This window comes from Theobroma umbraticum, unplaced genomic scaffold (genome assembly GCF_002168275.2).
Source record: "Theobroma umbraticum cultivar Fairchild unplaced genomic scaffold, ASM216827v3 scaffold_95.0, whole genome shotgun sequence".
In the NCBI taxonomy this organism is placed as follows: Eukaryota; Viridiplantae; Streptophyta; class Magnoliopsida; order Malvales; family Malvaceae; genus Theobroma; species Theobroma umbraticum.
Genome location: NW_018397257.1, coordinates 9,400,875 through 9,425,927, shown reverse-complemented (window position 1 = coordinate 9,425,927; position 25,053 = coordinate 9,400,875). Strand labels below are relative to the sequence as shown.

The 25,053-nt window shown below is 41.3% G+C and overlaps 2 protein-coding genes and 2 pseudogenes across 3 annotated transcripts; 1 reads left to right on the top strand and 3 right to left on the bottom strand.

Annotated features, from left to right (window-relative positions):
- The first annotated feature begins 6 nt into the window (after nt 1-6).
- LOC110412601 (Homeodomain-like transcriptional regulator) lies at nt 7-2,833 on the top strand. The gene is made up of 2 exons (XM_021423180.2): nt 7-1,221; nt 1,523-2,833. Exons 1-2 carry the CDS (start codon nt 797-799, stop codon nt 2,019-2,021), a joined length of 924 nt encoding a protein of 307 aa, XP_021278855.1. The 5' UTR covers nt 7-796; the 3' UTR covers nt 2,022-2,833.
- A 2,327-nt stretch (nt 2,834-5,160) lies between these two features.
- On the bottom strand, nt 5,161-16,879 carry LOC110411941 (uncharacterized; annotated as a pseudogene). The gene is made up of 9 exons (XR_016350977.1): nt 16,711-16,879; nt 16,255-16,457; nt 9,539-9,629; nt 8,941-9,086; nt 8,351-8,593; nt 7,864-7,968; nt 7,602-7,784; nt 6,761-6,962; nt 5,161-6,260 (listed from the first exon to the last, which is right to left on the bottom strand). The product of XR_016350977.1 is annotated as an uncharacterized LOC110411941 (transcript).
- Nucleotides 16,880-17,577: 698 nt separating this feature from the next.
- Nucleotides 17,578-21,864, bottom strand: LOC110411900 (uncharacterized). Its single transcript, XM_021422261.2, has 9 exons — nt 21,567-21,864; nt 21,270-21,474; nt 20,873-20,963; nt 20,426-20,571; nt 19,739-19,982; nt 19,518-19,622; nt 19,252-19,434; nt 18,786-18,987; nt 17,578-18,435 (listed from the first exon to the last, which is right to left on the bottom strand). The coding sequence occupies exons 1-9, from the start codon at nt 21,715-21,717 to the stop codon at nt 17,942-17,944; spliced, it is 1,821 nt and encodes a 606-aa protein (XP_021277936.1). The 5' UTR covers nt 21,718-21,864; the 3' UTR covers nt 17,578-17,941.
- A 1,077-nt stretch (nt 21,865-22,941) lies between these two features.
- On the bottom strand, nt 22,942-24,100 carry LOC149527462 (sugar transport protein MST4-like; annotated as a pseudogene).
- Between the last annotated feature and the right edge of the window lie 953 nt (nt 24,101-25,053).

The following is a 25,053-nucleotide window of genomic DNA, read 5'->3' as shown; positions in this document are numbered from 1 at the left end:
CTTCTTTCTTCTCTTTTCATTGTTGCTCGTTTCTCAAGGAAAGGGGGGAAAGAACAGATCTTTCCTCAGCTTTCCTTACTGCTTCTCTATTCAGTTCAGTGGTTTTTTCCCAATTGGGTATTCATTTCCAGCTTTTTTTTTCTTGGGTTCATTTCGGTTTCTGGCCTTCAGCTGTCAGCTTCTTACTTTTTGCCTAATTGGGTTACCAAGGAAGTTGAAGTTCAGTGTTAGTTTTCAGTTATGACCTCCTCTACATAATAAAAAAGAACAAACTTATAGCAGCTGTTTTCTGTTATAAGAATAGAGAATTGTCGTCCCTGTTTCTATCAATTCTTTCAGGGTATTTGCTCTTTTTTAGTTTCTCTGCTGTTACTCTCTGAAGGTTCACTTGTTTAGATCTTAATCGTTGTGATTGGTTCTTTGTTGGGTTAGTCTGAGTATTTTTACTTTAGAGTTACATAATTTTGTTGATTTTCCTTGAAATTCTTATTTTTTTTATTTGAAAGTGTCTTTTCTAGATTCCTCAGGGATTGCCTATGCACTAGAAAAAGTATTCTGATTCCTTGCAAATGCTCCCTGATTTAACGCTGATATTTTCCCTTTGATACCCCCTACCTCTCGGCATTTCCTCTGTAGTTTCTTGTTCTGTTTTTGCCGGGTTCTTTTTACAATTCCATTGATATAAGTGAAATTCCATTCTCCGAGCGGTCAGTCATCTGAAACGATCAGTGAGTTAGGAACTTGTTTGGATAAAAATTCCATGTTTTGGTAGTATTTTGTGTTTAAATTTGGTGTTATGAAGTGGGAAATGGAAATTCTGTCGCCGACATCTTATATCTCCAGCACAAATTGGTTTCTTGAAGAGAGCAAGAGCACGAAATGGACACCAGAAGAGAACAAGATGTTTGAGAATGCCTTAGCGGTCTATGATAAGGATACTCCTGATCGATGGCAGAAAGTGGCTGCAATGATCCCGGGGAAGACGGTAGGAGACGTAATCAAGCAGTATAGAAAATTAGAAGCTGATGTTAGCAGTATAGAAGCAGGGCTGGTTCCAATTCCTGGATATAGCACTTCTCCATTCACATTGGATTGGGTGAACAGCCATGGCTATGATGGACTTAAACACTCATATGGACTTGGTGGAAAGAGACCTTCATCGGGCAGGCCTGCAGAGCAGGAGAGGAAGAAGGGGGTTCCATGGACAGAGGAGGAGCATAAGTAAGTTTTTCCCTTGAAATTTGTTCCGCTTATATTGTTACTTTACATGGTGTTCATTTGAGAATATGAACCTTTATTCAGTTAAGAGTTTTAGTAGTTTGTATGACGAATTATAATTTTACTGATTCTTTTAATGACCTATGTTATATGTTTGAATCAACATTAATTTTAGGTTTATGTATTATGTAATAACTAATATCTATTCTAATGATTTAGTTGAAATATTGGAGTGATAATTTTCCTGATTAATTTCTGTTTCGCTTGCATTTCATTGATGAGAATGATGATGGATTTTTCACAGATTGTTTCTAATGGGCCTAAAAAAGTATGGCAAAGGGGATTGGAGAAATATCTCGCGCAATTTTGTTGTCACTAGAACACCGACTCAGGTGGCTAGTCATGCTCAGAAGTATTTCATCAGGCAGCTTTCAGGAGGGAAGGATAAGAGAAGAGCTAGCATTCACGACATAACAACTGTCAATCTCAACGACACGAGAACACCTTCACCGGACAATAAGGGAACTCCTTCGCCGGAGCAGTCTTCAGTGCTCCCTCAGCAGCCCACTTCTGCTGCGATGCCTAGAACACACTTTCAATGGAATCAGCCTTGCAGTGGGGCGACAATGGCTTTCAATTCAACACAAGGAAATTTGTTAATGTCCTCTCCTTACGGGATTCCCTCCTATGGAGTAAAAATGCAGGGGCAGAGTCTGCACAGAAGTGCTGCTCATGAGTCTTATTTTGGACCGCAAAATTTGGTTTTTCAGATGCAATCGGCACAGCAATACCCTCACGGATGAGACATCAGCTACTCTGAGTTTCTCCTGGCTCGATAAGCCATGCCTTCTTTCAGTTGATTAGTATAGCTGTCTTTGTGCTTTCCCCATGGTTTTATGTGAATATGTCATCAAGAACTTGAGTTTAGTCCATAGCATTCAAACACGAGGGGATAGGATTGAGTTTTGCTAAGAATTTCGGAGTCTGAAATGAGAAACTCTGAAGGAAGATTCTTAAACATGGGTTTCCCACTTTCCCTTGTATTTAAGATTCTGTAGTTGAATCTGATTATCCCTTGATCAAATTGCTATGCTATGTGGTAACGGCTGTGAGCTTATCCAGAATGCATCGACAGATGGACATGCGGGATATGTGTTATGGATAAAGTTGTCTTAATAGTCTAGGAATATGATTTGAAGCATAAGAGAAGACTGCATTACTTTTGTACTACTATTTGGCACCTCGAGTAGGCTCCTCCAAGATAAGACGGGAGCGCACCATACATGTGCATCAGCAAGTAGGGTTGGAATTGCAGGTTCACATGGAGAATGAAGTAAACGAATAAGCATCTACAATCAGAAGTTGAGAGCTCACTAGATTAGACTGTTTTAGGCATAACCGGTTGTAAATATTCCAGGCAATGTTTGCTTTCATGTTTTCAGAAGTTCATCAATCTGGTTGGAAACTTTCGGCCAGTTCCATGTGTAAACCTTACTCATTTGGTTCAAACCAATGATTCCAAGTTTTCACCAGAAAACCAAATCTTCAAAATTTGCTGCTACGCCTGAAAACAAGGGCAAAAGTTATGATCTGTTTGTTGAAAGATTTTCAAGCATCCTGTGTAGGGTCTACACTTCTAGGTAAAGCCTAAATCTTTACAATCGCTGCAGGTTTTGGAAACTGGTTTGGAAACTCCATTATTTATTGAACAAAAGTTAAAACACAGCCGACTGGATGCTCAGTTCAAATTGGCTGAGTCACAAGGCACTTGATTTGGAATTCCATAGCATCAGATTGCCCTTTCCAACTATTCAACCTCTTTAGACTATTGCACTAACCCATTTTCGTACACCCCAAATGGCCTACTTGACTGTTCTTGACCTTCAAACTTTAGTCGAGGCTGACTCTGAATTCCACTAACTTTGAGCATCATATTCTTCTATGCCCCCTCTCATTCTTGGCAATCTTCCTTCATTATGAGATCTTTGTTAACAGATCCTCTCCCAAAAGAAGAAGATTCCTCCTTCAAAGTATAGGTTATTAACTTACACTAAGAGAACATAGTGTACAAAAGCAAGATTCAGGTCAGATTACCCTATTGATTTACTAGCTTATTTATATGACCTGCGGTTCATCTTTTTGCAGTGACCGTCTCCTACAATCTTCTTGTTAGTGGTGGAAAAAATGTTAGACACTTACCTTGGCTCAACTCTTCTTGTTAAGTCTATGGAAGCATCATGATTTTCTGATACTAAGCGTAAGCGGAAATCAACCTAGTGAATGCAATAAAGGCTGCACTTGTTTCTAAACCTTAAGCTCAAAAATTGTGAACTCCTTCGAGGAGACAGACAATTAAGCTTTTTTCATTTGGTAGAAAAGAGTTTCTCTACCTTTTTGCTTAACCACAATCTTTATTTTAAAATTTGTGAATGGGCCTGGAGATTCCCTTTTGGTGGAAATTTCATTGACCTTAAATTTGCTTCATTCTTTGAGGAAAAAGAAAGGGAGCAAGGAATCTTCTCCCTAATTAAGTGTTTCTTAGTAAGACAAAGTAACAATGATTATTAACTAATACATCCATAAAGTTCATTGAGGTAACACATTTCCCTTCAGCCATCAAGTTAGGTTTAGCCTCCTTTTCTTTCTTTCTTTCTCTCTATGAAACATAAAAATCTTCTGATAAATCAATTGTGGCATTGAATAAAACTGATTTATTACCTTATACAGGGCAAAACAACAATGATGAAGGATCAATCAAAAGTAACTCAAGTAAAGTTGCCAATAAGCATTCAACTTAGGTTTCTTGATGGCCATGATTATTTAACTTTACATCCCCTTTTTCTCTCTCAATCTCTTTGCATGCGCGTGTGCATACACATATACACACACGCTGATACACTGCACTGACATGCAGGGACTCGTTTGCCATATCTGATTGCGGGCTTAATCATGTGACTGTTAGTTTGTAGGGCATCATAGCAAGTTCTTGTAGCGCTTTATTTTGATTATGTGTTTGTATTTTAACATAATGACAAATGGTAAAAACAAAGTTCAATTCTGTGTGCTCTTGCCATTCCTACCTTTTCTGAAGCCGTCTTCTAGCATTTTGTTAATATTAGCACCTGTGTTTTACTGTGCAGAAGGGAAGCATCAAGAAAAGCCTAGTAACCACCCAAATTAAGTCGCTTGCATGTAGTATATTCAGTCCGACATATCAAGCAAAGAATACAGGGAAAACATTTAGCAATATGGTCATTCCAAGTAGCTTTCTTTTTGAAGGTAGATTGACAAAACTAACCACATCACCCTTTTTAAAAAGGAGAAGTCTTTCTGGAAGTTGATGGGAAAAAGAAGCTTGCCAAGTTTGTTCTTATTTCTTTTTGTTTTTGAACAGCGATGGATTTATTAATAGGGTCTCCCAGAGGAGACTTCGAAACCAGGGCCTCAACAGGCTTCCTGGATACAAAAAGTTCTCAGTTGAGGACTGGCAGTCATTAGAGATATGGATGTGCCTACAGAAACATGAAAAAGCAAATATAGTTCAACTTAAAGCATAAAAGGCAACCCTTTACAAGACTATAGAGTGACCCAAGCTATCCACAAATCAACAGATATTGACATTAAAATACGCATTGTGGTTGGTGACCCTTATTGCTCAAGCCTTGGCCAATCCATCATATTTATTCTTATTTTGATCAAAACCTTAAGTTGTTATGACCGCATATACTGTGTCATAATTTCACACTTTCGGTTATCTTGTTTTTTTCTGAACATTGGTTCTGATTCTTCACGTATAATGCTTCTGGTTTGAAAATAAGACTAGAAAAACCTGAGATATGTAAGTGAAGAACCTCTTATCTGCAGCTACCTGGGGAACAGGTATTGTATCTCCTATGCTGCTTCACTGGCCCAAACAGATTTCAAGATGATCTAATTCTTGGGTTTTTGTTACATTTCAAAGGATAAAATGAAGTAATACTTGTATCTCAGGCTACCATTAATCAATGCAATCAAAACTTACAAGAATGTATACTGTTTCATGTGAAACAAATCAGAATACAACAATGTAGTTTGAAGCATCTTAGGACAAAAGAAAATGATAAAAGAGAAAGGACATACCATGATCATTAGTATTATTGGGATTTGGTTAAGAATCTGAGGCGGCATCAATTCTCTGTCCTGAGATGTCTTCTTATTAGATAAGAACCAAAAATTCCCCCTTTTTGTGGATCAATTCCATCCTCAGAAATGCATCCATGCATGCTAAGATGTCAACCTGAATTATGCTACTGGAAAAATCATAAAATCACCATCAAGAAAAAGGAATGACAGGCCCCAGACATCGCTAACATAATTGTGACTTGGAAACTGTGAGAGATTGCGGGGCAACAACAATGTAGTTGAGTTAATTCAAGGGCAGCTTTTCAGGAAAGGTCCAAAATCAAGGATGAAATTCGCCCATGGACCAGATGTTGTGCCTTAAATGTTAAAAAAGGAAAGAAACAAACATGCACTGCTGGCTGGCCTGGGCCATGAATTATTTAGCCTACAGGTTTCTGCTTAGTCCTCACAGCATGTCAATCCAAAGCCGAGCGGAAACAAAGGATCACATGAATTATCTTCGGTGTTAATTGGCAGCTGTTTGATTGTCCTAAACCATGTCATTGGTAGTCGACCCTCAAATTCATAGTCCCCATAAACGACATCAGTTATTCCCCTTCCTTCAGTTCCAGGCAACCAAGCAGCAATCAGAGCATCCACCTTTTCCAAAAGCCATGGCTCTATAACCAAGGGACTTCCTGATATCAAAATTGCCAATGTGGGGATTCTTTCAGCAACTGAACTCATTAACTCACTTCCATTGAAGGGGATTATAAGCTCTGAGTTGTCTCCCACAGATTCTGCATATGGTTCTTCACCAACAGCCACAATGGCGAAAGAAAAGTTCTGCCTGGCAAAGCTGTCTGGTGAAGGATACTTGTCATAAATCACCTCTGTTTTTTCTCCCACGGCTTCTCTCAAGGCATCCAAGATTGTTGTGCCTAAAAAGAAATAAAATGCATGAAACCAATGTCTACAGAAAATACAATGCAAATCCTTTTTACAGTTCTAATATCAGATCAAACCATGGAGTTAGAATCCGAACAAACAAAGAAGTTTAACATTTTAAAGAGATCAAACTCCACACGTTTTACATTTTTGTTTTTTGTTTCGGAAGATGGGGATGGCGGAGGGAGCGAAATTACTGATATCTAACTTCCTTAAAATGGTCAAAACTAGAGATTTGAAATCAACTACTAAAGGAGGAATGTAATGACTGATTAATCAGGTAAGGTAAGTAAACTTTCCAAAAAAAAAAATTCAGATAAGGTAAGTAATACTTATGTATTCTAGACGAAATTCAGTGGCTAGTAGGGCAGCATACTACATTTACTTGCTGTTAAACATGAAAGAGAAGATAGAAGATATAGGGAAAAATCAAAGGAAAGGAAGCGGGTGGGGTTTGGTAGAAGAAGGAAAGATAGTTGATGTAAATGCTTACCGATTGTAATCCTGCCACTGCTTCCCTGCCAGTAACGTGTCCACCCTCCACACTGGTATCCAAGATCGTCAGCATGTGTTCCTGCAACAAGAATTCTTTTGGCATTTTTGTCTAACGGAAGGAATGGCTTTCCTTGATTCTTTCCGTTTTTCAATAGAACCAAGGACTTGCAAACAGCTTCACGGGCTAGTTCCCTGCGCAGCTGCAAGAAATCATAGAGGTATGACAGTGAATCTACAAACTGAAGTTTAAAATCAACTAGAGCTTTTACAAAGAGAGTAAGCTTAGGTAAGGCATTCAGATTCTACAACAAATGACAACTGTTTCAAATAGCAATAAAATTTTGCATGGAAGTAAAAGGTAAAACAAATGCAACTACTTCTTATTTTAAATTACTAGGATTTCTCATGGCTGCTGGATTTAGATGGCTGGAGAGGTGGGGGATTTGGGTAGAGATCCTGGCTTTGAGCCCTAGTGCTCAATAATATTAACGTAGGATATCTTACCCCTATTATTACTATAAGGTTTTTGAACACCCTAAGGGGCAGCATTTTCATTACTGCATCCTCTTTGAACTTTTCCTCCGAACTCTATGATCTCTGATTCTGATATATTGATGTTTATGCAGTTTTATTTAATCAAAGAACACAAACATAATATAAATGCTTGATAATTGGAACATGCCTCTGTAAAAGTATATCCTTTAGAACAAGATAACAACCAATTGTATTCCAAGCAATACGGTTTGGTGAGACATTGGCGAAACGTTGCATGGTCCAAGAACAACGTAGCAAATATGATTGAGGTGAACAAATTGAATGCCGAATTCTACAAAATTTACCTTGCAGCCAACCATATCTAGCAGAGATCTGTCAGAGAAGGGATATTCAAAAAGACCAGCAACAAACTTTACTGTCAGTATTCTTTCAACAGCATCATCTATCCTGGACATCTGTATCTCCCCTGATTCAACCAGGGATGTCAAATTCTCAATAGATTGTTTAAATCTATGAGGCACCATCACCTGCATATGTTTTCAGTCAATTGCAAATACAGACATGAATCCAAGAAAGAAGCCTATTTGTCAGGGAACTAAACTATACCATGTCGATTCCAGCATTAATGGCAGTATAAACACAGTGACGATAGTTTGAGCCTCTAGGTTCGCTAAGTCTGTCAAGTGCTTTCCAATCAGAAATCACAAAACCCTGCCTCATAAATTCCCAAGAGTTATCTAGATAGGAATAAAATTTTGCAAAATGCCACATCTCAAAATTCTTAAACCAGGTATCACTTATTTTACTTAGGTATTAGTAAGCCACTTTAACTAAAGATTCTTCATCTACGAACAGAAATTCCAGTTACAGAAGTTTAAGTGTATTGCCTCATCCTCCTCTCTACAACAATAAGAACAGAAGAAAAATGCCATTCAGCCTTCTCACCCTGATAAAAAATAAAGTTGATTACAGAGGAGGCTATAATAGCAATTGGAATGCTAACTACAGTAAGTGAATGACCAATTATTTTATGCACTCTCAGTTGAAAACACTATATATGTCATAAAGGATGGACTTCAAATAGATTGTGTACCTTAAATCCTAGTTTGTCTTTCAAAATATCTGTCAGGAGGAATGATGAGCATGAAGTTTACATCCATTCCAACTAGAATAAGATGCCATAGCTGTTGAAACTCCCTGATTTAGACAATCCAGATAAGGTGCCATGTGGATCCTCTCTAAGTCATCGTATGAGGATATAGTGTTTCCCTCATTTATACCCTTTTTAGTACCCCCATCTCCAACAAAATGCTTGGCACATGCAATAACATTGTCTCTGGAATCAAACTAGCAGAATCATTGAGTTCCAATGATATTCCAATAAGGTATACGATTGCAAAACAGGAATTCATTAGAAATATCAATGACCATGAGAGAGAAATTGACAAAGTACTATGAAACTGCAAAAACCTACGCATATCATAACATGATGTCTAAAGGGAGAAACTTTAAATTATACATGCTTAAGTAAAACTGCCTTTATTCCCCATTTTTTGGTCAAGTCTATTGACCAGATATTTCTGGATTTTCCTTTTCCCAAACTGGCCTAAAATTTTTTAGTACGATTTATAATGTAGATCTTTTAATTTTAAACTAATCAAATTGAAAATGAGTAGGCAAAACCTGCCAGCTACAAAAGGATAGCCCTTCGGATGTCCACTGGGTGGCTGTCCCTGTAAACCTGTAATAATGGAAGTCATCTTTCTCACAATGTTAGTGTCTTCACTAAAACTCTCATAGCATCTTCCCCATCTGGGATCTCTGCATACCTGTCATAACCCAGTGAAATAAACTGTTCAGACAAATTGGTTTCCTAAAGTCAACTTAAAGGTTCAGATAAAAGTAAATAATGAATAGATAGAAAAACAAGAGCCTGTGATAATCCAATATCTACATGGACCTCATGATTCGAGTGCTAGTTGGATATCAAATATCCACTTAAGACTCAAACTCAGGCATCTGGTTCATCTAATTTTCAATTAAGACAAGATTGATTATTGAAGTGTTCAAGTATGCACCAAAATCAGCTCCAGAAGGTAAAAGATGTACTCTCATTCCTTGTTAGAGATAACTTGGAAAATTGAGAGCAAATATGATATCACATGGTTGTCGAAGGAGTTACAACAATTTTGATGCTGGAAAAAAAAAAAAAAAGCTTCCTTGACACTATTCAACCACTTTAACATAAGAAGATTTGGCTATTGCATTTCTACTGACTTACAGCGACACAGGGAGCAAAGTTAAAGTGAATGCCGCTTGCCCTGACTTCAAGAGCTACCGCAGCCCCCATCCTTTGAGCCAAATCTGCATCTCTATCACATATTTGAAATTACACTATTTAGAAATCTGGGAAATATTGATACCATGTTTCTAGTACCCTTTCATGTGCCCACCTTTTCTTCCTATGAAGCTGGAATTGCTGTTAAAAATGGAGAGATAAAAGAGAAAGCTAATTGTATTCTGGTAAGTGATATGTCAAGTTTCTGTTAGTTCAAAACTCATTTGTTTTTACCCTCTAATTTCTCTCTTTTTTTTTTGAAAAGTGGATTTTATTAGCCATACGACCAATAAACCATTGATAGGCTCAAGCTGAAGCTGCCCGAGAATCCTATTGGCATGGAAACCGGCTTGGCAAAAAGGAACTGTTAACACAGCTGTTCACAAAAATTCGCAGTAGTCCGGCCCAACATTCAACCACCAAAGGCAATACTGGTTATTTTATGACCGCACCGTAACCCCACCATTTTGACTTGGTGAGGGGTCCGTGCGTTCGCTTGGTGTGGAGCTCTCGGGTGCAAATCGAAACAAAGAAAGAGAGAGAGGAGAGGGCTACTTTTGGAGGGCTCGGATCTCTCTCCGGTGAGGGAGGTGATTCTCACAGCCTGCGGATCCTTGCACGGCGTGTTGAGGCGAGCTTGGAGAGCCCGGTCTTGGGCAGTGGTGTTGCCGGACGGAGGGATTCCGGCGACCGAAACTTGGAGAGCTCGTTTCACGATCCGGGAGGTATTTCAAGCGACGGTTGGCGCGGAGAGCACCGCAAGAAGGAGGCTAACGCATCAGTTCTGGTCGCGTTGGTTTTGGTCGAGTTTGACCGAAAACCAGTTCCCGGAGAAGACGACCGGTGACCGGATTCCGGCAACCTCCGGCGACCGACCCGGATTTCGACGGGGATGCTACCCCGGGGGTTTTGACGCGCTGCGGTTCCAACGGCGACGTCGGTTTAGTCATCCGACGTACGGTTTTGGAGATACGGGACGCGGACTTCCGAGGCGCATTTCGGGCCGTCAAGAAGTCGGAAGTGATCGCGGATTGCACGTACGCGATCACAGGAGCATCGAGCACGCATCTGGAGCACAGACGGGTGGTGGCGGGCGCATTCCTGTCAGAGCCGATATTTCGGGATTTGTGCGGGCCCACTTTGTGTTCACTATTTCGCATTGTATTTCCCGAACAACATTTATTCAGTGTGACTAGTTTCCGCACTTAGTTGCATTGTATTTCTCAGAGCGGTTTTCGACGATCGAGTGTGTGGTGCAAGTGAAAAGACACACACCCAACAAAGTGGTATCAGAGCCTTCAGTTGACGCTCAGAGTGGATTGGTAGAGCATGGCTTCTCGGAGTTCTGTGGAGGACCGTGTGGAACGGTTCAACGGCAGAGGCAACTTCACTCTATGGCAGTTGAGGATCCGGGACGAGCTTGCGAAAGCTCGGGTGACGCGCGTGCTTTCAGGCATGAAACCAGCTACGATGGATCAGGCTGATTGGACGGATCTTGATGCCGCGGCTATGGGCATCATCCGTTCATCTCTTGCGGACGAGGTTGTGTACGATGTGGCTTCGCTCACCCAGCGAAGACACTTTGGGAGAAGCTGGAGCAACTCTACATGGGGAAGACGATCACCAACAAACTGATGTTGATGCGGAAGTATTACGGTATGCGGATGCGTGAGGGAGGAGACTTGCGCACACACATCGCCAACTTCAACCAGATTCTCGTGATTTGGGGAAGATTGGCGTCAAGCCAGGAGATGATGACCGATCTATGGGCTTTTGTGCTCGCTACCGGACTCATACGATCATTTGGTGACAACTCTTATCCAGGGGAAAGAGTCGTTGCAGTATGAGGAGATTATGACTGCGCTTCGCGACCAGGAGACTTGGGGTCGCTTGAAGCATGAGCAGTCGGACGCGTACTACACTAGTACGTCGACAACTGGCCAGGGGAGAGGCCAACGGAGACGAGGGCGCGGCGATCGTGGACGTGGAGATCGCGGACGCAGAGATGGTAGCCGAGAGCGAGGCAAGGGGAAGGGGAAGACTTCCCCTAACCGATATACATGCTACCGATGCGGGAAGCAGGGACACATCAGGAGACATTGTCCGGAGCGCAGTGGCCGGTCAGATGTGTCGGAGTCGGATGTTAGTGATGCAGAGGGACATGCCACCACACATATTCAGGTCGAGAGGAGGCGCTGACCATTGGCGAGGTGGCAGGCAGTGATGACTGGATTATGGACTCTGCATGTACGAGCACTATACCTTTGATAGGAGTGTTTTCATTGATTATCATCCAGTCGCATCAGGTACGGTTTCGCTCGTGACGGTACTCAGTGTGCTATTGAGGGATTGGCAGTGCCAGATTTCGGTTACACGATGGTGCCATCAGGATCATCAGGGACATATATTTTGTTCCGACGCTTCGCAGGAACCTGGTATCTTTGGGGACCCTCGACAGAGACGGTTACGGGTTTCGCGGGAGAGCTGGAGTTATGCTCGTGAGTAGAGGCGCCATGACAAGATGAGGGCGAGGTTGTGCGTCAACAACCTCTATGCTTTGGATGGCAAGGCTCTACCGTCGGAGGAGATGTCAGTTGCGACACATTCCGTTGACCAGGCAGTCCTTTGGCACATGCGGTTTGGGCATGTCGGTGATCAGGGATTGCGAGCGCTGCACCAGAGAGGGCTGGTTGCCAGGTATCAGGAGTTGTGAGATACCTTTGTGCCAGCCTGTGTGATGGGGAAGCAGCAGCGTGTGAGCTTCCGGACATCACGATATCGCAGCACAGAGAGGTTGCAGCTGATCCACACAGATGTATACGGGCCCACACCGTCTCATTCTATTGAGGGGCCGCGATACTTTGTGACGTTTATTGATGACTTCTCTCGCCGCGTGTGGGTATACATCATGAGAGAGAAGTCACAGGTCTTCGCCATATTCAGAGAGTGGCTCGCCGGAGTTGAGACGGAGACAGGAATGCGTGTCAGATGCATGAGATCTGACAACGGAGGTGAGTACACTTCGCGTGAGTTTGTGCAGTTCTGCAGAGATCGCGGGATTCGGCGAGAGTTTACGACGCCGAAGACGCCACAACAGAACGGGGTGGCTGAGCGCTTCATGCGCACCATCACGGAGAGGGCACGAGCCATGCGACTGCATTCGGGTCTACCGAAGCAGTTTTGGGCGGAGGCAGTCTCCCATGCGGTTTACCTCTTGAACCGCACGCCGAATGGGAGATTGGATGCGAGATGTCCGATGGAGTTCTGGAGCGGTTGGAAGCCGGATTACATGCATCTACGCGCATTTGGGAGTCCGTATTTGTGCTGACTCAGAGCGATGAGCGGGACAAGCTGGATGCAAGGTCAAGGCGGTGCATCTTTGTTGGTTTCACTCGAGGAGTGAAGGGATACAGATGTTGGGACCCGGCGTCCAGGAGGATCGTGACGAGTCGGGACGTCACGTTCGATGAGGAGGCACTTCTACGTCAGACGGAGGCGACAGATACGCAGACGCAGGAGACACCTCAGCCGGTGGTAGTTGAGACTATCGCTCCGATGGGATCTTCTCAGCTCGAGGTGGAGATTCCAGCTGGAGGTGGAGCTCGCACGAGATACCAGAGAGGCTCCCGATGATGATTCCGATGGTGGTGATGATGTCTACCATGATACCATGGATGACATGCAGCATACGCAGGGTGCACCGACCGACATCTCGACACGACATGATGAGCCGGAGCGAGCATTGCACGGGAGAGGCCTCGCAGGGCCACGAGACTTCCACAGAGATTCGGAGACTACGGCTCTACGATTGGAGGGGTTGATCCGACGACGTACATGGAGGCGATTTCGGGACCGGATCGAGTCGATGGATACGCGCCATGGATGAGAGATGGAGTCTAGCGTGCATGCGGTACGTGGGAGCTTATGGCGCTTCCACCTGGAGGTCGTGTGCTGGGATGTAGATGGCTATTCCGCCGCAAGGTGGGACCAACGATGGGCGACGTGCGCTTCAAGGCGCGACTTGTCGCCAAGGGATACTTGCAGCGCGAAGGAGTTGATTTCCATGAGATCTTCGCGCCAGTCGTGAGGTATGAGACGATACGCATGCTCCTGAGTATGGTGGCATGTAGGGACTGGGAGCTATATCAGATGGATGTGACTACGGCGTTCCTACATGGAGACATCGACGAGGAGATCTACATGCAGCAGCCCGAGGGATACATTGACGCGAGCGCACCGGAGGCTGTGTGCAGGATTCGACGTGCATTGTATGGGCTGCGCCAGTCTCCCCGACAGTGGAACCGACGGTTCCACGACTTCATGACGGAGCAAGGGTACGCGAGGAGCGAGCATGATCATTGTCTTTACTCGCGGGACAGAGGTACAGGACGAACATTCTTAGTCTTGTACGTGGACGACATCCTCATAGCTGGAGAGAGGATGCATGACATTGAGCAGTCAAAGGCGAACTGAGGAGCGCCTTCAGGATGAAGGATTTGGGACCAGCTTCTCGGATCCTTGGCATGGCGGTGAGCAGGGATAGACGATCTCACACACTCTTCCTCCACCAGTCAGATTACATCGAGGGAGTCTTGAGGAGGTTCAGGATGGACGACAGTCGGATCGTGGCGACACCGATGGGGAGTCACTTCAGACTGTCATTGGCAGATTCGCCGACAGTGGAGGAGGAGATCGAGGAGATGAGTCGCATACCATATCAGAGTGCCGTGGGATCTCTCATGTATGCGATGGTGTGCACCACGACCTGACATAGCCCATGCAGTCGGTGTTGTGAGCAGGTTCGCACAGAAACCCTGGCATGGAGCACTGGAGGGCGGTCTTGTGGATACTCCGATATCTGCGAGGCACATCGGACTATGGTATACGATTGGAGGCAGTCCAGTGGAGTTGATCGGTACGTGGATTCCGACTATGCGGGCGATAGAGACGGGAGGAAGTCCACGACGGGCTTTATATTCACGACGGGAGGCGGACCGATTTCATGGAGATCAGTCTTGCAGTCGGTGACGACTCTATCTACCACAGAGGCGGAGTACATGGCGATCACGGAGGCTGGGAAGGAAAGCCATTTGGCTTCAGGGATTGTTTCGAGATTTCGATGCACGACGCGGGCATCGACGGTACTTCTCACCGACAGCCAGTCAGCATTGGCACTAGCGAAGGATAACGTGTTCATCCGAGGACGAAACACATTGACATTCGCTACCACTGATACGAGGATTGGTAGCAAGTGGTGCGGTGGATCTCCAGAAGATTCACACGGCAGAGAATCCGGCAGATGCCTTGACGAAGGCGTTGTCATCGGATCGGTTGGAGCGACATTTGGCGACGCTCCAGGTTTTGAGGAATGCGGAGTTTGTGCGGAAGATGCAGATGGACTTGGATGAAGCTCGACATGATGTGGAGGTCACGGTGCGAGGTGGAGATTGTTATTTTTGACGCACGTAACCCCACCATTTTGACTTGTGAGGGGTCCGTGCGTTCGCTTGGTGTGGAGCTCTCGGGTGCAAAATCGAAACAAAGAAAGAGAGAGAGGAGAGGGCTACTTTTGGAGGGCTCGGATCTCTCTCCGTGAGGGAGGTGATTCTCACAGCCTGCGGATCCTTGCACGGCGTGTTGAGGCGAGCTGTGAGAGCCCGGTCTTGGGCAGTGGTGTTGCCAGACGGAGGGATTCCGGCGACCGAAACTTGGAGAGCTCGGTTTCACCGATCCAGGAGGTATTTCAAGCGACGGTTGGCGCGGAGAGCACCGCAAGGAGGAGGCTAACGCTCAGTTCTGGTCGCGTTGGTTTTGGTCGAGTTTGACCGAAAACCAGTTCCCGGAGAAGACGACGGTGACCGGATTGCCGGCAACCCGCGCGACCGCAGCCCGGATTTCGACGGGGATGCTACCCCGGGGGTTTTGACGCGCTGCGTTCCAACGGCGACGTCGGTTTCGTCATCCGACGCACGGTTTTGGAGATACGGGACAGCGGACTTCCGAGGCGCATTTCGGGCCGTCAAGAAGTCGGAAGTGATCGCGGATTGCACGTACGCGATCACAGGAGCATCGAGCACGCATCTGGAGCACAGACGGGTGGTGCGGGCGCATTCCTGTCAGAGCCGATATTTCGGGATTTGTGCGGGCCCACTTTGTGTTCACTATTTCGCATTGTATTTCCGAACAACATTTATTCAGTGTGACTAGTTTCCGCACTTGGTTGCATTGTATTTCTCAGAGCGGTTTTCGACGATCGGTGTGTGGTGCAAGTGAAAAGACACACACCAACAAATACTGAGTCAAAAAACTCGCGAAACACAAAACTTGGCAGTAGGAAACATGGAAAGCATCAACCTAAGACATACCTAAGAAAACAGCTCGAATCAAACAGAACAAAACCAAAAGCAACAGCATAAAACTATGCAGGAGCAAAGCCTAAAAGCACAAATACTTTGAAGACCTTTGGTCACATCAAAGAAATCCAGAGCAAACGAAAGGAATCCTTGCACCCTGGCAAACCCGAACCGTAGGAGCATCAAACTAATTTCCTATATGACTTGGGAAGTAACTCTTCGTGTCATTTGCTTTATCAGCATTATTATTGATCAAAACAGATTGGTGATTAATGAAAAAACTTTCGGGTTTAAGATGAAACTAACCTCGTTGCTCCAAGGCCAATATGTGAGGAAATATAGTGGCACCATGGAACCTGTTGTTACCATGAACCGCATCAATCCCATATATAAGAGGTATTCCAAGCCTTGAATCAAGTGCCGCTGCTGGAACCTGTCAACTGTATCTGCCCAATCGGAGGGCATTGCTTTCTCTAAAGGTGGTTTTCCTCCACCACTGATCATACTCCCTGCAAATAGTCCACAAATATTTGCATGGCAAAAAAACAAAAAAAAAAAGTCTGAAAAGAACACATAAGCATATCTGTTGAGGTTGACATTTGAGAGAGAAACTAAACAGAAATTGACAATGAATCGCTTCTCTATCTCTTCTCACTTCCCTGTCAGGAATCAAGAGTACCCTTTTACGTCTGTTTAAACTTTAATAAACTTCTCGCAACTGATGCGGGGATCATTTTGAGTAAAAGAAGGAGGATATGGTACCGATGGAGAGAGGTCTCTGACATTGAGGGATAGCAACACAGAGCTCGATTAGAGTCATTTGACCAATCTTTTCTTGCAGGGTCATCACAGAAACAAGGTTTTTGATCCGATCCTCTATTGGCGCATTTGGGTCCTTGTAAACGCAACTCATCTCCTCCACTTTGCTCATCTCTCTCGCTTTCACCGATTACTCCAAAGCAGAAGCAGATGAGAAGAAAGTGTTTCTTTGCTTTTGATTTGACTTTATATTGCATTTATTCTTTAAAAAATTGTTGAATTGTGGAAGATGGAAAACGTCTTTACGCAGCAGCCAACGAGAGTTTGGTGATTCATGCTATAAAAAAAAAAGAAGAAGCGGGAAATCGACAAATGCTGGCGGTTATAAATATATGGGAAAATGGGAGTCGAGGGCTGCTTTTCTATCTAATGACAAAAATAGCAACAGAACTATATAATTTTTTAATTTGGTCCTGAATTTCAAGTAAATGACAATTTTGTACCTGAATTGAAAGTTTATTCACATTGCTATTTATACTTTCATTTGACATGATTGCTTGTACCATAATTAGTTTTTGCTTACACGGAGTGGCACGTGATTGATTTAATATGTAAAATTCATAATAATAATAATAAAAATAATAAATTTATAGAAAATGATTTGATTAATTCACAATTAATTAACATTTAAGCATAAAAATATAAAATGTATGTAAACAAAAAATAAAGTACATAGTCTTTTGAGAAACATTAAAATTAAATAAATTTTACCTAAAATAATTTTTATTAAAAAACAATATTATAACCACTTAAAGTTTAGTTAATAAATTTTGAGATCATATAAGAAAAAAGGAAAAAACATCCCGAAAATAAGAAAATAATCAATTTAATAAATTGTCAAAAATATAAGTCTTTATATATAATAAAGATAATGATAATTAGCATTATTTGGAGTCTGGGATCTGGTTAGGAACCTGAAGAGGCAGTGATTTTGTGTCTTGATTTAAGTTTACTCAGAAGAAACCATAAATCATCATCAGCATAAAGGAGGGAGGGGGCTCTAAGTCTAAGCACCACTCACGTTATTATGACTTTGGAATAAGAAGAGGATTCAGGTGGAATGACAACGTGATTGAGCACATCATTTGCATTATTACAGAATAAGTCCAAAAGCAAAGAAGATGTTTACTAAATGGACAAGCAAATTTCTTCCTCAATCATGCCATGAAACCATTTACTCTACAGATTTCTCCTTATTGCATGTCAATCCAAAGCCAAGGGGAAACAAAGGGCCATATGAATTATGTCCAGCATGCATTGGCAGCTGGTTGATACTTCTAAACCATGTCATTGGTAGTTGACCCTCAAATTCAAAATCTCCAAACACTACATCTGTTACTCCCCCTCCTTCACTTCCAGGAAACCAAGCAGCAACTAGAGCATCCACTTTTTCCAAAAGCCATGGCTCTAAAACCAAAGGTCTTCCAGATATGAGGATTGCCAATGTGGGGATTTTGTCAGCAACTGAACTTATTATGTCACTTCCATTGAAAGGGATTACAAGCTCTGCGTTGTCACCCAAGGTTTCAGCGTAAGGTGGTTCACCAACAACTACAATGGCAAAAGAGAAGTTCTTCCCTGCTAAGGAGTCTGGTGACGGATATAGATCGTAGATCACCTCTGTTTTGTCTCCTACAGCTTCTCTAATGGCATCCAAGATGGTTGTGCCTAAAAATTAATAAACCCATCAATCTGACACCTACATGAACTCAGGAATACAAGACATATTTCTTGTTGCAGCAAAGTTATAGTCTATTGGCAGATACTAAGCAAGAATAGTAATTCAGGCAATCCTTTTATCAAATATATGCAAATACAGAAAACTGTGTATCAGAAGTCTATGCATGCATTTCATTGAAGGATGGTATGGCTGCAGTTATGACAAATGATTCATTAATTTACTGTCAGAGAGCATACCAGAAGAGAAACAATAGAACGAAATTAGAGATGATAAAAATGAGGAAATAGAGAACGGTAGGTTCAGATGAAGGAAACATATGGGCCATATAACTACTTACCAATTGTAATTCTGCCACTGCCTCCATGCCAGGTACCTGTCCACCCTCCACACTGGTACCCAAGATCATCAGCATGTGTTCCAGCAACAAGAATTCTTTTAGCATTCTTGTCTAGTGGAAGAAAAGGATTTTCTGGGTTCTTTCCATTTTTCAGTAGAACCAAGGACTTCCGAACCGCTTCACGTGCTAGCTCCCTGTGTAGCTGCAGGAAAATTAGAGTTGGTACTCAATTTCCAATTGTCCATTCTCCAGCATAAAATCAACAAGGACATATACAAATAAATAAGGACTAGGCAATCAAAAGGCATTGCGTTTTCTAAAAATAACTAGAGGTAAATAACCTGAAAATACTTCAAAAGCTAGAAATTGATCAATTACGATATTCCAATAGTTCAGTTTGTTGGGACACTGGAGGACTCTATAATTGAGGTGAATGCATCAGATGTTTGAACTCTTCAAAATTTACCTTGCAGCCAACTATATCTAGCAGAGATCTATCAGAGAAGGGATGCTCGAAAAGACCAGAAACAAACTTCACTCTCAATATTCGTTCAACAGCATCGTCTATCCTGGACATCTGTACCTCCCCTGTTTCTACCAGAAATGCCAAATCCTCCATAAATTGTTTATATTTGAAAGGGACCATTACCTGCATATTTTCTCAGTCAGGGAATGAAGATATGCATCAAAGAAAGAAAAACTTTATACTAGACTCTTGGAAACAAAGCATACCATGTCAATTCCAGCATTAACAGCTCTAGAAATGCAGTAACGATTGTTTGAGCCTCGAGGTTCACAGAGTCGGTCAAGTGCTTCCCAATCAGAAATCACAAAACCCTGGACAGAGCATTCCTCTGAAATTACATATGCTAATTACATTTTGCAAATGAATGCCTTCTTATAATAGGCACTTCAGGATAAATCTATAGGCCATTTAGGATAGGGCTCCCTACCTTAAAACCTAGCTTATCTTTTAAAATTTCAGTCAAGAGGAAATGGTCAGCATGAAGTTTACGTCCATTCCAACTGGAATATGATGCCATAATGGTGGAAACCCCCTGAGAAATACAGTCCAGATATGGTGCCAAATGGATCCTCTCTAAATCATCATATGATAATATGGTATTCCCCTCATTTATACCCTTTTCAGTACCCCCATCACCAACAAAATGCTTAGCACATGCAATAACATTGTTTCTGGAATCAAGCAAAATCAATGAGAATATTCCAACAAGTTCCTAATAAGGTATATGGCTGTTAATACAGAGATCCAATACAAATATAGGTTAAGATAACATATGAAGGATAAGAGGGTGAGCAGTATGAAATTTTCTTCTGCAGTTAGATGGCCAAAGAACTGCAAAATATGCAGACAAGCTACACAATGTGATAGACAAATGATTGCTAACTTGAAAAGTTAAATACAACAAGGATTTTACAAGGCATCTTTTATGGAGTTATATGTTGGCCAGATACCAGTACATCTTCCTTTTGCCAAAATAGCATGTAAAATTGTGATACTTTAATGTACCAAGACAAAAATGCGTAGGCATAAAAATGCAAAAGGAAAGCCATCAAACAAAACACTGCAAAGAAGAAGTGAGAATAAAAAAGTGTCTTTAGTGATTGCTTCTATCTACCTGCCAGCTACAAAAGGGTAGCCCTTCGGGTGTCCTACCAGTGGCTGTCCCTGCAAACCTGTAACAATGGAAGCCATTTTTCTAACAATGTTTGTGTCTTCACTATAACTCTCATAACATCTTCCCCATCTGGGATCTCTGCATACCTGTTATAATCCATTAAAACAATTGCTCAGACCCTATTTTAAACTCAACTTGATGTTCAGACAAAAATAACACCAGGCATAGATAAAAAGAAATTTAGAACATAAGATGTCCTATAATCGCATGGAACTATGATTCAAAAATTAATGTGATATTGCATATTTGTGTAATAGGTGCAAGCTGTAATATAAAGTGAGTTACTGGCTTATTGATGTCACATTCCTTGTTTTGATTGGTAATTATTGAATGCAAACACAGTAGAAATAGAAGCACATTTGACCAATTATGTTTACAATGACTTACGGTAACACATGGTGCAAAGGTATACTGAATGCCGCTTGCCCTAACTTCAAGAGCGGTTGCAGCCCCAATTCTTTGAGCCAAATCAGCATCTCTATCATATATTTCGAATAATTAGAGTTACTGTTACCGTATAATAAATAATCTTCCCAAGAATCTTTTACTATACAAACTTGAAGGAGGAAATAAAGAAGGGTAAATACAAGAATACTTAGTTTCTTCCAGTTGAATTGTCTAAGACTCTTTTTTCTCTTTTTCTCTCCAATGGACTTAATGATTTGGGGAAAAATTATATCACAATCTTCTTTTCTTTTTATTTGTCAGCACCGCCATTGATCAAAACACATTAGAAATTACTACCAAAACTTGGGGGAGAGGGGGTTCAAAGGTGAAAACAAACCTAGTGGCTCCAAGGCCAACATTGTGAGGAAATATAGTGGCACCATAGACGCTATTGTTACCATGGACTGCATCAATCCCATATATAAGCGGTATCCCAAGCCGCGACTCAAGTGCTGCCCGCTGGAACCTGTCCACCATATCAGCCCAATCAGATGACAGTGCCTTCTCAAATGGCTCACTTCCTCCAGCACTAAGTATACTCCCTGCCCAAAAAGCAAAAAGAGGCCATTCATCGTTTTCCAAAATACATAATTGTCAACAACCTGCTCGAGAAAATGCCTAGAAGAAAGGGTACCGATGGAAAAATCTTTGAGAGCAGAGGGAGTGGCGACACGTCGCTCGATTTGGGTCATTTGACCAATCTTTTCTTGTAGAGTCATTCGAGAAAGAAGGTCTTTGACTCGATCCTCTATGGGTGCATTTGGGTTCTTGTAAGCGCAATCCATTGATCCAGTTGTATTGAACAGAGATCGGGAAAAGGGAAATGTTTCTTCGGCATTCACTTTATTTCAAAGACGTTACGAACAAGAATGGTAAACGCTTGGATGAGGGAGGCTTTTGCAGACTAGTCCCTGGTGTAACATAACGAGAACTAGTGGCAGTTATTTTGGAGTACAGTGGGATCCTACCGTACGTTTAAGTGAAGTTGACTTTTCCTTTTCTTGTTGATAAACTACCCGTCTTCCCTTCCAATGTTTCTTGAAGGTGTAACTAACTTTCAATAGATCAGCGTCATAATCAATATGCTATTGGCCAAAAAAGGAAATAGCAACAAGCAATCGCAGTTGGTTTAGTTCAAATTAAAATCCGACGGTTCAAAAATTGGAATTACATTGAGTTTGGATATTAAGTTATTTAAATCTTAAGTTGTTTATCACTAATTAGATTTATTATTAATTTTGATTAAGCTTATTTTCATATATTGCAATATTTATACTTTGTAACGAAGTTTATTTTGACACGACGATGAGATTTGCTCCGGTGAGATTGAAAACAACATTGTCAAGGAGATTGGCTATCGTAGTGGTGAGATTAAGAATTATAATGGTAAGATGGAAACTAACGGTGAGATAAGATTTGATCGGTAAAGGTAATGGTGATGAGAAGAGAAAATAATTAAATGCAATAATCATCTCAAGGTCAACACTTAATCAGTTGAGCTGTAAAGCACACAACGCAGAACACAAACCAGTCAGGCAATAAGCCCTGCACGTTGCAGAATGTAATGCAACAGTTCAGACAGAGGACTCCAGCGACCATTGCTGGTCCCTCAGCTCAATGGGGAGAAGAATCAAACTGATAAGAAGAAGAAGAAGAAGAAGAAGAAAATGTCAAGCTAACAGATTCAAACCTTATCAGTAACTTGAGTTCTGATGTCATCTTATCTAAAGACACTTCTTAGGTTTATCAAATCACTATACTTTCCTATTATAAATACCTTAGCATTGGATGACGTCGTCAATTCAGTTTTCACTTCTTATCAATTTCTTTTGGCAATTATGTCGAAGCTATTAAACCAAACTGGTACTATTAGACAAATGAAAAAAATAAATACTGAGACTGGTACCTTTGGCAGATTCTGTCAATTAATAAAATCTATATAAACCACAGCTTGTGATGGAGTTTTATTTAAAAGAAAAGCAAAACTAGACAATGCAAAGGGTAAAGAATACTTATTACTTAGCCACCCTACCTGACGGATAAAACTGTAGCTTATTATGAAATACTAGAACTAAATAATATATATGCTGTGCCAGAACATGAATAGAAGATATGCAATTTAATCAACGCGCTTAATTTCCTGTTGCTCAAGCTGCACTTGCATTTGTTTTTCAATGTCATCGCCACCAGGTAATTTCTAAAACCTTTTCCAGAACCAGTGCTGCATCCATGCTCTTTCAACCATTCCATCTATTGGGATAGCCTTCGTTTCAGGGAGCATGGCGATTACTCCGATAGTCATGGTGGCAAGTATCGCAGCAAAGGAGAAGAAGATGTTAGCACGCATATGGCAAAGCATGGTCAGGAATGCTTGAGCAATAATGAAGGTGCACAGCATATTCGAATCTCCAGTGGGAAGACTTCACTAGCTATTAGCCACCCGTTGGGAACCCATGGCCAGAAACATACTTTGTTTGCAGAAGTGCCGCCTTTACACACTGCGAAAAATAAAGAAGGGAAATCATAAATCTTTGTTAGCAATAATCTTTTTTTTTTTTCATTTTTTTTCATAGTCTAGTAGGTGAATAATTTAAATGATCTGTGCAGCCAGCATGCATAGAGCTCCAGCAATGAGTAGACGGTTTCCTTCCAGCTTAATCCACACTGCGGATAGCAATAAATGTAGAACAATACATTCACTGAACCGGTGATGGCAGCTGATAAAAGCGATGCACTGCCCCACGAATCCCATAGTTTGAAACAGCACCGGAGCATAAAACATGATCACATTGATCCCCGTAAACTGCTGGAAGATATGAAGGATAATGCAAGAGACAACTGGAGGCCGATTAGGTCGCTAGGTCAGTTTCCGAAAAGGGTGTTTAATCCTGTTGGCAACTTCAATGGCTCCAACGATTCTTTCAAACTCTTTCTCAACATTATCTACACCCCTCATCTTCTTAAACTTCAATGGTTAAGCCCGACTGTGAATTTTGCTAGTAGCTTTTTGACTCATTTAGTATAATATTGAGTTTCCTAAGACATTAAGAGGATGAACATCCAAAGGTTGATTGAATGAGGTGTATGTACCGGGCTGGTGTGATTGAACGGGCTCAAATGCCCAGAAATCTTTGTTTCTCTGGAGGGTACAATTGAAGTAATCCTCATTTGTTTCAATGAAACACTATCAGGCTTATCAAAATAAATAAATAAATAAAGAAGCAGGGTTTTCAAGAAGAGAATTCAATTAACTTCAGCCAACAAGTAGAGAGAACCCTGGCGAGGTTTGAGGGACATTTATCGTTTGTTGCGTAGAATTCAATCATATTGTTAATAAGGATAATATTATCCAATTTTACATTCAGATTTTCGCTTACTAAATCTTAACAAACTCTTCAAAATGACTGGCTATTATCTTAAACTTTTCCTTTTATAGTAATACTTTCTGTTTCTTTATGTAAATTTTACTTTTTACTGCATAGCTTAGAGTAAATTAACAACGAGTTTACCTAAAAATTCACTTCCTTTTGCAATGAGAATAATTAATACTTGTGTAATCAAGAAATATTTTTCTACCTAATTTGGCTATCAGTCGCAAATTTGCAATTCAAATTCAAGCAAAGCTTTAATGTATTACTCAAAATTTATCTTTTTACCTTTATGCTTGACATTATTGAACATGTTTTAGGTAAATTGACCTTGCAAAATAAATAACTAAATTGTCACAATAAAAATTATTAAACCTTTTAAAGAGATAATTTTGAAATATGACAAGGAGATACAAAAGTGTCCTTAATTATTTACTATAGAACGAGTTATTTATTTAAGTTTACATACATTTATATAATAACCAAAGTTTGTGGATCATTATTTATTATAATTTTATAAATAATTAAAAATTTAAAAAGTAGTTTAGGAAAAATCCAAATTGTTAAATTTTTAAATATCCTATTTTTCCAAATATTAATTTTAACTAATATGACAAATAAATGCTCAAAGAAATTATTATTATAAAGTATTAAAGGAAATGAAAAAAAAACACTCGATCATTATTAACTAAAAACTCCGTACAGTTCAGAGAAAAATATTAACTATAGTTTATGTTGAAATAAAAAAACCAA

Coding starts and splice junctions, on each gene's coding strand:
- LOC110412601 (XM_021423180.2), top strand. CDS start 797: ATGAAGTGGGAAATGGAAATTCTGTCGCCGACATCTTATATCTCCAGC. Junction 1,222..1,522: donor TGGACAGAGGAGGAGCATAA/GTAAGTTTTTCC, acceptor GATTTTTCACAG/ATTGTTTCTAATGGGCCTAA.
- LOC110411900 (XM_021422261.2), bottom strand. CDS start 21,717: ATGGATTGCGCTTACAAGAACCCAAATGCACCCATAGAGGATCGAGTC. Junction 18,988..19,251: donor TAGATATAGTTGGCTGCAAG/GTAAATTTTGAA, acceptor ATTTTCCTGCAG/CTACACAGGGAGCTAGCACG. Junction 18,436..18,785: donor CAGTGGCAGAATTACAATTG/GTAAGTAGTTAT, acceptor ATTAATTTTTAG/GCACAACCATCTTGGATGCC.